Here is a 13,303-nt window from a genome sequence, read left to right on the forward strand (position 1 = left end):
CTTTTTTTTCAACGCAAATGTTTTAGAACGTCGTGTGGCGTTACTATTACAGCGCAGTCTCTTGTAACAGCTCTAATTGCAGTGTTCATTATTTCTATGCGAGCAAGTGTAAAGTAAGTTTTTACGTTATCAGGTAAACGCTGCGGCTATGGCGCGAGTAGCGCGATACACTGGTGCCGAATATCGTTTCAACAACGCCCGCGTGCTTACCATCCAATCACAACCAGGAAAATCGCACGCACTCCACGCAGTGCTGTCATTGGCTCTGCAGCACAATAATTCTTCGCATTTCCCGTTATTGTGAACAAGACGAAGAGCGTTTGTATTAGTAACATAAACAGTAGTTATACATTCTTAACAACCGTGTAACTCCCATTATGTTAGCGCACATTTGTCTCTTCTTTTTTTTTCTTTTTTTTTTAACAATACCATAGTCTAATTTTTAATTCTAAAGCCCCTAGTGTAGTGGTAAACAAACTTTACTTTTGAGTAACGTCAATCTGTCAAAAATTTAGAGTTTTCCAATTTTGACTATAGTTTACATGAATTAATACCAGGTACTGGCTTCCCAGTAAAATACTAGCTGATGGTGTTTCTAGCCAGGATTAGGATACAATTGGCGAATCTGGATCACTTATTATAAAATGTGATCCGCATATGCCAATTATAATTACGCTGAATACTCAGTAATGAATATATTCAAAGATTTGAATATGAGTACATCTGAATAATTAATAATAAATATATTCAAAAGCTTGAATATACATCTGCGTGAGTAAAAGGAATATACGAATGGTTGAATGCATTAGGTACTTAGTTATAATTTTTCTGGAATGGTTGAATAAACACCTGAATACTGAGTAACGAGTATATTTTAATAATAAATTGAATATAAATATATGGATACGAGGGAATGAAAAAATTCGAATATTTGAATATACATTCTAATACTGAGTAATAGCTATCTATTACTCAGTATTCAAATTTATATTCACTAATGCGGATATTCCTATAACCCTCTGTATGCAGATGTATATTCTATTATTTTTCGAATATAACAAATGACTCAGTATGCAGATTATATTCAAGCTTTTGAATATATCCATAACGCAGAATTGAGACGTACTATTTTTTTGAACCTTTAAATATGCTAATTACTCAGTCTTCAGTGAAATTACAATTGTAAGATCCGGGTTACTACCATAATAAGTGATCATACAGATATGCCAATTATATCCAAATTTCATAACATTGCATATTTTCCGATAGTACAAAGCATTAGCATTTCATATTACTATAACATTAATTATTTTTGATGATAGTCGATACTCTATTGCTCATGTTGAGTATGTCTACTTACACCGGCGGTAATTTAATTTATCCTAACAAAAGTAACTCTGGAATATAATAATGCAGTAAAGGCTGATTGAATTAAATACCCATTTACATATCTTTTCGCTTAACTAAATGGGCAGGTTGAAAAACTTACTATCAATGCTGGATCGTTGTTGTGAGCCAAAATTAAATTCAACGTTTATAGGGAAGTCTATCAGCTTAGCTTGTGCGAAAATATGATACTCGCAATCGCTAAATACGCATTTAATGAAGTCCGGTCTCTCCCTGACGTCTTTCAGTTGGTCATGTAAAACAATATAAACAATTAGCATGACCTTGTAAGGACAGATCAGAATGCATCGTGGCCGGACTTTAGTACATAAAAGACAAAATTACTTAATTATAATCACGCGCCATACAAACACGCTCGTGTTTATAATATACAAATACGCGGTGGTACACTGCTAGTCACCTTATTGATTCACATTTTAGACTGGCTAGTTTTGAACGAAGGTCTTTGTTTTTATTAACTTTTAATGAATATATATTTGTCTCCTTACCGTTTGGCTCAACGGAAGAAAAATATATATTTGTTGCCAAATCCATTATAATAAATTTCGTTTACTTTCTTTCTAAACTGACCGTCTTAATGAAAATCGATAACGAATGTAACACTCGGGACTTGAGTCACGTTATACGTTCTGTGTTGCATATTGCGTGTTAAACAAAAGTATGCAGCTATTGAAAACATTATGACATACAAAAATGGAGAAATGACCATCTCTTTAATGACAGTATTCATATTTTAGAATACATAATCGGCTTTTACCGATTTTTGGTCTTGCTTAGACCACTAATCTGTCGTCGTATAAATGCGCGCGGCCAACCCCGGTAACAAACATAAATCGCTTATTGATTCGCATTTTATATTGGCTAGTTCTGTATGAAGAGCTTTTTTCTGATTTAAATGAATATATATTTGTCTACTTCTTCGTTTATCTCAACGACAGAAAAATATATATTCGTTGCATTTTTATCTACAAGTTCAGACTTCAGAATCAAATTGCCGTCAAATTTGATTCTGATGTCTGAACTTGTTTTTCATAATAATCACTTAATTGATTTGCTGTTTCTATCGGCCAGTTTTATATGAAATACTTTCAATCTGATTTATAATGAATATGTATTTGTCTACTTCACCGTTTAATCAACGGAAGAAAAGTATATATTCGTTGCCAAAGCTATTAGTTTCGTACTTTATAATGAAAATATACATCTGTTCTTCCAATCTCTGGCTGAGGGGAGGAGCAGAGCTATGCTGATTTCCGTGCAGGCATAGTAAATGCTTATTGTAACCTACGTAGGGGCCACACGCATTGTATATTTTCATTTTTCTCTTCATCCGAATTATCCATTGAAATGCCTAATCGATTGTAACAAAAGTGATTTCACTCGGAACTTACGTAACGCCTACAAATAGTTTTGTCGTTTAAACGGACGAAAACGGCCTAATATTTAAGATATTATGGCCTCTAAAAATGATACTTCTTTTCTCTTATCAATTGTTAGAATTAATAATATGCTCTTTCGATATACTTGTGTCTACTTACCATAAAAATAACGCGTCTACTTTAATATCTTGTCTGTGTAGTTTAAGTAATGGCTATTTAGGATTATAAAAAAAAACAAAAAATAATACAAAAAAACCGAAAAAAATAATTCAAGAAACCCAAAAAAAAACTTAATTAACTTTTAAATTAATATTATCTAGAATAACACTCAACTCTATTAATTAAATTTTTATTTAATATAATACATAATCATCGTTAACTTCAACTTAGCCTAGAAATAACTTAAAAAGAAAAAAAAAGTTAAAAAGAGAAAAAACAACAAAAAAAGATTATAAAAAATATAAAAAGAAATAAAAATAGATCGAAAAAAAGGAAAAAAACATAAAAAAGGTAGTTTGTAGGTATCTTGTATTCTTCGTAGCAAACGAAATGCATAAGTTATTCATAAGTTTATTATTATATTAATGTGTGCTTCGCTTTTGGTAGAAATAGTTACTTATAAGAACCAACAAGCTTACTTTGTTATATTTTGCTTGAGGTTTGCCGCTAATTGTGCGCATACAACTGCTGGATCTAAAGTGGCCTTTACACTCTTCGTCTCTTTAACTTTATCCATGCATAGTTGTTTACAAAAATGTTTTCAACATTTTTTTTCCTCGCCGATAATATCAGAGTAAGCTTGTTCTTATCAAATTTATTTAGAATAAGTACTTTTAGGATGCGAAATCACATGGCACAGCTGTCGTGTCAGTTGATCTAGCATATATTATAGGTAATGAAACGTATAAGTATCTCTACTAAGAACGTGGCACGTCTTACTAGAAAATAGTTGTATTGAGTAAATGTCGACTACCAGTCATCACTACAATACATAATTAAGTCGTGTGTTTAGGTGTATAGTCAGTCATCCGTTTTATAAATTTAAATAAAGTAATTAGAAATAACTCGACTGTGCATTTTTCTTCGATGCTTCCTAGAATAAGCTATTCTGTAGGGTAACACATACCTTTAAGACAAATGTGCTATAGACAACTTTGTATGCGAGACACACATCAAGGAGTCTAAACTAGAAAGGGGTTTGAATTCAATACAAACAAGAATTGTGGAAGATAAATTCTTACTGAGTGTCATATTTCGGAAACGTCAGGCAACATTTCATAATTGAAACTATAGTCGTAAAAATGTAATAGGCCCGTTTTGACATTTGTCATCGCGACGTAACTAGTTATGGAACCATAAGACTCTGTACTCGATACTCACGATAAATCAATTCAAGTTTGTATCAGTACTTGATTGATATTATTATGTATTGTAAAGTGTTCGTTCGTTCGTTTAAAGTATTCCTTTAACTTCACAACCAATACGCGTGACTGGCTGTTGATTATACGTCCACTTTTCAACATGTTGAAACACAGTTAGTACTATATAACAACAAACACAAAAATCGAGTCAAATCACTATGTTTAAATTAATGTCCAAAATAGAAGAGCCATAGTTAACGTAATAGTAAACAATATATATCAAACTTAAACGAGCGCACAGTCAACTTTACAAGATGAGGAACGAAAAACTGCGCAGTGCACGCGGGGACGCTTCAGTCATGTGCCGCTTGGTCAGATACATCATCTCAGACTCATTATTTAGAACCCATTTTGAGAACCAAGCTCATTCTTTGCAGTAAAGATAACTACACAATATTTAATTTCGATATTCAGTAAAAAAATGGTTACAGCTCTAGTATAAAAAAAAAAAAGACTGAGAACGTAACTGTTTTCGGAACGTTTCGCAACAATTATAAATTGCATGGTATTATAAAGTAAGCGCATAAAGAATACTCGCGATATATTCTTTCATATTATTTAACGTCCCAAAAAAATTTACGTATTTTTTAAAACACTGTATGTAATTGATTTTTATTTTTTTGTTTCTTTCAGTTTCGTTCCAAGTTACATTCTATGGTCTTGCACAAATGTCAAAACGGGCCTATTACATTTTTCCGACTATAAGATGTAACGTACGGATTTCCTCAGTTCCTTTTTTAAATTTTCCTGATTCATACAACGACACAGGTACGTTTTCCCCCGAGGTGACCTTCTTAGGGGGAAGACATACTTTAAAAAATCATACACATCCATACAGAAAATACCACTTTCTCTGACGGTCGTTCTCTATGATCTACTTTATCTCTGAAACTTGACACTTAAAAACCTTATCTTACATAATACTTATTTGTAGCTATTGGTTTATAAAAATAAAAATGGCGGAGTAAGTAAGCGAGGCTCTATATTCAAACCCCTTTTCCGATACGCCGGCACTGCACGGCTGTTATGTTGCCGGCTTCACGGAATTTGAGAAAAGTCAGGCAAACGAGTTGCGAAAAAGAGCTGCTAAACGGAAAGCAATCGCGGGCGATAGTTCCTGACTAGTATCTCAAATTAAGCCGCCGACATTAAGCCTAGCTGTATCGGCGGCTTTGTCTAGTAGCAGTGGTTCAGCTGTTATTCCGGTTGACCTCTGTAGTCCGACCCTTTTAGTAGCAATTTATTTTTTGACATGTCAATATTTTCTGGAACTTCACGATAATGATATTGATTGACATGCGCCTGAGTTGACTACCTTTGGCTTTAACGGTGGTGTAACCAATAGCTACAGTGAAGTCAATTCAAAATAATTTGGCATTTTTTAAATATCGATAAACTCTTTATCCCGTACAGATAATATTGTCATGTCCTTTTAAAAGAAGAACTATTAAGCGAGCCAATGCCACTAAAAGCTACGGACTACTTGGCCTAACGGTACGGTACTGGTACGGTCAACCGAACTAAAAACCGAAATATTGTTACCAACTGGCGGGTTTGGTGTGTAGACTCCTTTTGTAATGGGGTTTAATTTTTACATTCGTATTTTAGTTCTCAGCAGTATTTTTCTGTGTTATGACTATTAGATAAAACTAACTTTACAAAATGAGCTCTTTAGTAGGTTTTATTACCGTTCTCTAAATAGTGCTAAGAATCTTCATTTTTGGATATGGTTTTTCTTCGGATTTTTTTTATAATTAGGTGTCGTAAGTGTCGGTTTCCAGGGTTTTTATTCTTAACTGTTTTTGACAGGCCGGAACAAACTGTGCTATTTATTATAATCTTATACTTAACCTACACATGGTGCCAAAGAACATTGGCATGATTAGGTCCAACATTTATGTCTGGACAGAGTCATGTTGGTTATATTTAAAAGAAAAAAGCGTTTTTCTTTTAATTACATTTGTGACATAACGTTAAACGTCATGATCACGCTAAAGTCTTGTTAATGGTGCCGAAAATCCTTTTGCTCAAAGAACTAAGTGAGAAGGATTGCTACTATTAGGCTTCTCGATTTAGATCAGAGATGGCACCATTATCTGCGTTTAGTAGCCTTTACCGTAAGGGGGCCTCAATTGAGGTGGAGTTTCGATGTATTAGAGCTTTTTTCAACAGAGCTCGTCCGGGGAAGTAGGTAATACAGCCATGCTTATTTTTGCTGACAAGCAGAATTGTTGTTTTTCGGGTATAATTACGGGCACAATGAGGCTAAAACCTACTGTGTTCCTTGCATGCCCTTGTTCTTGTTCTTTGTTAAGGCGATGGTTTATTCATTATTATTGAAAAAAAAAGTGGCAAAGGTGTTCTGCGGCATCTCCGCCTTCGTGTGGGATGTAGTAGTACTTTTTAAAAATTTTATGCATTAGATATGTTCGTGTATTTCGCCTATCTGGCCCCGAGTTGATTTTGTAATAAAAAAGATTTAATCTTTTTTAAATATCTACATATTCTTCTCACTTAAATAAAAGGACGCCCCCTTATTTCGGAATAAACGGGAAAAAAGGATAGATGATAAATAATTTAAAAAACATTACTGATTTTCACCAGGGTCTGCGGACTTTTCTTAATTGGGCTGAATCAAATACGGGGTTTTACCAAACCCCAATATTTTGTAGTCTGTTTAATGTGCTTACCGTGGGATGGCATCCACTTACAATGACCAAACGTTCATAATGACTTATTGGTATAAACTATTTTCATAAAAAAATCTATAGCATCGGGTTGGGCTAAAATTACTTTCAATAAGCCTTTGAACTTAAATAAATCGTAAAAAAAGGTCAACTCAAACTTTAATTCTTAAATAATTTATTTATTTATTTTGATATTTAATCTCGTTACGTTGTCTAGAATCTTGGAACATGATTGGACTGAATAGGATCTTTCTTTATGTTGGAATGAAATGTCTTACACTCCTGCCAAAAAATCTTGTATCTGGATGTCTCTTATATTTTTTTTATATGGTTAACCATAATAATTTTCTAAATCTTTTGGAAGAGTCTTTTTGTTTGATGATATAGTTTATTTTTAAAATGATATATTATGTAGTAGTTAATGATGTTTGTGTTTCCTAACGTTGATTCTCACTTGTAATATTGACATATTTTTTTGGTATGTATGAGCATCTGATGAATTCAAATTAGGATTCTGGGCTGCATTCAAAGTTTAAAGAATGCGTTGGGGGAAAAACCGCGAACAACGCCTCCTAAAATCTCATCAGTTTAAGGTGGCCCAGGAGAGAAGTTCAAACATTAGCTCGTTTAAGAGAAAATGTTAGAATTTTTAAATTGCTATCATACATTCCTTACAATGGTTGATGTCTCTGAAATATAAGTCGCCATAAATGATATAATCACTTCAAAGTATTATAAATTTTAAAATGATATCCATTTTATAGGCAATTGAATGAGCTTTGATTTTCAAAAGTGTTTGGCACTTTTTCAGTACCAAACTCCTTAAGGCACCAGGATAAATGGCTGGATTCGATTTCGATGAGATTTTATTAAGCGTAGATCGGGAGACACCCCCACAAATTCCTGAAACTTTTATAGCTTTTGATTGAATGCAGCAATCCTATAGCAGCATTTTTTGGTCTACAATTATTATGAATTGACTAATAGTTTAAGGTTTTTGTATAATTTACAAACATTCCATGATCAGCTAGGTAGTTGGTGGCATCTTAGATCTACTGTTTTGACTTCCCCACGACTAGCTTATCCGGCAAAGATACCTCCAAGCGTTCCAGTATGATGACGCGTAAACACCGACTATGAAGTCGGTGTCTACGCGTCATCATACTGGAATGCTTGGGTTAAATGACCTCACTCTTCACTCACTCTTCTCAGGATAGCGCGCTCCCACCTCGAATCAAGACTTAAATTATGGCCAAAATAGTTTGATTATCCCTGGCTTATATACTTAAAACCACTTGTTAGACTTCAAAGATTTTAGTATTTTTTAAAGTATTTAATTAACAATTAAGTACTATGCCTGCCATCCCAAGAGGTCTGGGCATAAGCTATTGCGTATTCTCATAAAGACTCTAAAAATAATTCTTTAAGAATAAGGCATTTTGAAGTCTTGACCAATTGAGAATTCAGCCTTCAGAATTCAACAAACGAATGATTTAGTTCAAATTTCTGCCACCATCGCCTAGCTCTATGTTTAATTTATACTATTTAGTTTTTAATAATGCGCATATTTAATTGTTCTTGCCTAATAAGCTTCATCGCATATATCATTTCAACAAGCAAATCTAGCGTGTTATATTGCAGACGACGTTGTATGCAGTGCTACCCGAACGCGCTGAAGTAAGCGGATTGATCGCACATTGCCACATGAACCGCACTCGCATTCGTTTGACAGTTGTTTAATGTGGTCTAGGTTTGCTGCTTAAAGTCGCGTATTTAGGGCCCTGATGCTTTCTGCAAGCTGCCTTTAAAATCACTTCTATGTAAAACTTAAGTTCGTAGCACTATGGATGCAGGCGCTAAACTGTTGAAACAAACTGTTGGTGTTTTCTGTGATCTATCTTGAGCATTCGATTGAGTTGATCATAAAAAAATTGCCTCTTAAACTTGCCCACTATGATATCAAAAACGTTGCTCTTAACTTACAAAATCCTAAGGGTATGCATAAAAGACATTAAGTCGCAGAGTTAATATACGTCGTTAGGTGTCCCACAAGGTTCAATTTCGGAAAAGAGCTTTACGGTCAAATAAATCGTGGTTACCATACTACTGATGAATTTCTTAACGACAATGTCAACACTGGTCATATTAATAATATAAAGGACTACGTAAACGATAAAAAAGCTTGGGTGTAAATTATTGCTCTAACCAGGTTGCTCTTCTAATAATTTAAAATGGCATTGTGAGATGGTGATAACAAAAAAAAAACACCCGGCTAAGTTTGTTGTGGGCTTCTTCTTAGACCGGGACGCGTTTGGAACCCTCGTAGCTTTAGTTTTAAGTTTACGAATGTGGTTATCGCCATCATCTCACTACCGTGTAATTCTTATGTACGCATCAAAAGTGCCACCTGTGGGCCTACTTGAATAAAGATATTTTTGACTTTGACTTTGACTTTGACTTAATAATAAACGCTTAATAATTTGGCAGTACTTTTGTATGGGAAGTGGAAATGTAAGGGTTGATTTCAGTACGCGACCAATTAATTAGGAACTTTTGGAAAAGCTACTGAAGTCCGAACGGGGCCTATTGGAATGCGCATAAAACTCCTGCAGCACCGTTTGCGGAGCCGTTTGCGGTTCCTTTGGCAATGTGCTAACTCTCTTTAAATGTTTATTATTCGTAATTAAATGATAAATGTGTAGGCAAGCTTAATAGGTCAAATATAAATGTAATTCTGAATGTGTAGCCGCTATTTAACCACGCAGATTTTTAAATATTCTTGGTGTTTAAATTTTAAGACTGTATTAACTACAATATCTAAATGTTAAATGGAGTAGAAAACTTTCATGTATCCGAAACGGAATGTACCTACCTAGTAGAATGTATTTTATGGCAAAATAAACCAATCTAATTGTGAATAAATTTGAGTTTTATTTCGGCTCGTAATCCACGGAACTTAGGTTTAAAGTATAAATGTTACTTAAAATTTTATTTTTTCATAATTTTTTTACTTATTTCTCGAAGTTATGATATGCTATCTGTAACCCATTAATATTGATGGGTAATAATTAACCCCAATACCTTTCAACGTATGCATCTATGATTAGAGTATTTTGGTGGGTCCTGTAAACTTTGGTAATTCGACTTTACAGTATTCTCAGCTATGATAATGATTGTCTTTATAATGCTGCATGGAATAATATTGTATGACATATTCCGGCCAATTTTTTTTTCAGATCAACTAAAGACCAATATTTTTTTAGTACTACATACACCGGCATATTTAGAGGAACACAAAAAAAGGTTTCATATCAGTATCATATAAGGTCGCTGGCTGGTTTATACGTCATTTAATTTATTAAGATTTTTTTCAAATTAAGAAAACAACTGCACATCACATTTTATGCAATTGTTAATTATATTTAAATACACCTTATCTGAGGCGAACTTCGAGTATTTCTTCCTTCTGAGTTTGATTTAAAATGTTTTTGAAATACTGTTTTTTGTTAGTTTTTTTTAATCGCGTATCTTTCTGGAGTTGAGGACTGAATTATGCCTGCCATTGGGGCACTCGAAATGCGTAATAAGTAGATTTTAAAATTAAAACCATATTTTTGTAATTATTGACCTTTTTTGTGTTCCGCTAAATATGCCGGTGTGTATATGTATAAGTGTGACCACTAACTTATTTAACGAATTATTTCTGGTTTGCCTCACAATTAATATATTCAGCCCGAAAATATAGCCTATGGATCTTCTTTTATAATAGCATTCAAATGGTGAAAGAATTATTAAAATCGGTGCAGTAGTTTATAAGTTAATCGATTAAAACCAAACAAATATTTCCTCTTTTTATTAGTATAGAAATATACATATAGATGTACACCCCAATAGTAGATAGGTTTCCGAACTGAGACTGAACAATTAAGTGTTCGTCAGACTTCTGAACCTCCATTTAAAGTACGATGTTTATGGTTTTGTACACCGGCCTACAAATGTACAAACTAATTAGTGTAAATTACCGGTACCTACGTATATTTTGGCGTAACGTAACGAAAACTTAGGATGGTTATCATATTACACTTTGCGTGTTAAGGTCCAAACTCTGAATGAGCGTTAATAGCTAAATCGTATGTGGGCATGTACAATGGAATAAGTACCTATCACTGCAGAATTGCAACAATGATACTAATCGAGGTCTATAAAGCGCCTGTCTATCTTCATTCACCTCTGATTACAGGTGACTTGTTGAAATCCTTCATACACTACTTACCCGGAAATAAGTACCTTAGATACTTGTACAAAATGGGCTCCAGGCGCCCATTTTGTACAAGTATCTAAGGCGCACCTATTTATACTCCCGACGACTTCCGACGCAGGGGCTCAAATGATCATGTATAACCCGCGCCAATAAAGAACGGATTTTTTTAAGGCGGCCATTGTAGTGCACTCTCTTGCGCACAATTTATTGCGTTATCTATTATATCCTAATCTGAGTAATGTCGCACTGCTGGGCAAAGGAACAGCCCTAAGAGAAAGCATCTCAACCACGCTACCCTAGTAACGGTTGGCAGGTTTTAACGACGGCATGACTAAGTATTTATGTATGTACGTATAAAAATATTCATCAGTTATCTTAAGTAGTACCCAAAACACAAGCTACGCTTACTTTGGGGCTGGATGGCGATATGGGTATTGTCGTATTATATTTATTTCTTCAATGCACATTGCTTAGTGGGTAGGAGGGTATCTACTAGGTTCCCGCTAGCACTACGTCGTGCCTCGACTTGGTGCACAGTTGGCCTGTCGCCCGGCGCCGTGCCCGTCGCCTTGAACCGGTTCATACCGCTGCGAACTATTTGCGTCGCCAGCGCGGAAGCTAGTGTTGCAATCCCATAATCTTTTAGCTAGGGTTGGCACCCACTAATATCTAATCAGACGTTTCAGGGCCGGAGCGCCAAGCTTGTAGGTATAACTTTTGCAGTTAAGATGTCATGACCGAATTCGATTTAAATATGCAACATATTGCCATTTTTTTGTAGTATTCGTCTATTTCAGTATAAATTAAATTATATCAAAGTGTATTAACTTACCCTTGCAGAAATATCAGTATAAATTAGTAAAACAAAATAATGTTAAACAATCAATATTATATTGTGACCCAAATATTGCACTATATCTCACTTTATAATGTAATTCCCCCAGTGCCTGAAGACTTAAAGTCTTCGAACAGTGCGTGTTACCAGTGATGACTTATGGATCTGAGACATGGTCGCTAACCATGGGCCTCATAAGAAGGCTCAGAGTCACTCAGCGGGCGATGGAGAGAGTTATGTTAGGAGTATCTCTACGTGAGCAAATCAGAAATGAGGAGATCCGTAGAAGAACTAGAGTTACCGGCATAGCTCAGCGAGTCGCAAAGCTAAAGTGGCAATGGCGGGGCACATAGCTCGAAGAACCGATGGACGTTGGGGTCTTAAGGTGCTGGAATGGCGACCCCGCACCGGTAAAGGCAGCGTAGGTCGGCCCCCAACGAGGTGGACAGATGACATCAGGCGAGTACCTAGGAACCGCTGGAGGCAAGCGGCCCAGGACCGTGTGTTGTGGAACTCCCTACAAAAGACCTATGTCCAGCAGTGGACGACAATTGGTTGAGGTGATGATACAGAATCTTCTTGCACTTAGTTTTTTTATATCTAAATCAGTATCTTTTAAAAAGGTGACCCTTGTAGTTTCTGAACTGGTTACTATTACAATGACAGTAGGTAGGTTACGGTCAAATACTGAGCTGGTAGGTGGACTATCTTGATAGAATTTTCGAGTACCTAACACATTTTGTCTAGCAGGGGTTTTCTAATGTCCGTACATCTTTTCGGAGTGTTTCGTACTTACGACATCATAATAAAAACACAAAAGCGCGCGTGACAAATTACACACAAGTACTTAACTGCCATAAAAAGTTAGCAAACATTTTTCCACATAAACAACATGTGTGACAAATAGGTACGAGGTGCCTAATCACATAATATCTACTCATGTGATCATTATAGGTAGGTAGGTACCTAGGTTTATTACCTTTGCAGATCGTCATGGCAATTCGTTTTATTGAGAATACTAATTAGCAGACTTGTTATATATATGTGTCAACTTAGCTGATAGGGAAACGATTCCGTGGAGAACTGGGACACAGAAGTGAGCACAAGTGAGCACATAATCACGTGAAATAATGAAGGAACCCTTCAAGTCTAGGTATAATATAAGTCCAATAACAATCAAGAAAAAAATAATTATATAATTAACTATGATTCGTAGAGAGTAACTACTCTCAAACTAGAAGTAAGTGTAGATACAACAAAGTGTAAACCTATGAGGATGACATGTTCAGTGTTGAACAAACCCTTTAATATAA

General features: G+C 35.1%; 1 protein-coding gene across 1 annotated transcript in view; it reads left to right on the forward strand.

Moving 5' to 3' along the window:
- The window catches only part of LOC120635992, a 107,910-nt gene extending 104,862 nt beyond the window's left edge, over positions 1 to 3,048 (forward strand). Inside the window, exon 86 of the mRNA XM_039907213.1 lies at positions 134 to 3,048. Coding sequence (XP_039763147.1) covers positions 134 to 304 — 171 coding nt within the window. The 3' untranslated portion in view covers positions 305 to 3,048. The remainder of the gene's footprint in view (positions 1 to 133) is intronic.
- Positions 3,049 to 13,303: the final 10,255 nt, after the last annotated feature.

The sequence above is a fragment of the Pararge aegeria genome, chromosome Z (genome assembly GCF_905163445.1).
Source record: "Pararge aegeria chromosome Z, ilParAegt1.1, whole genome shotgun sequence".
Taxonomy (NCBI): Eukaryota; Metazoa; Arthropoda; class Insecta; order Lepidoptera; family Nymphalidae; genus Pararge; species Pararge aegeria.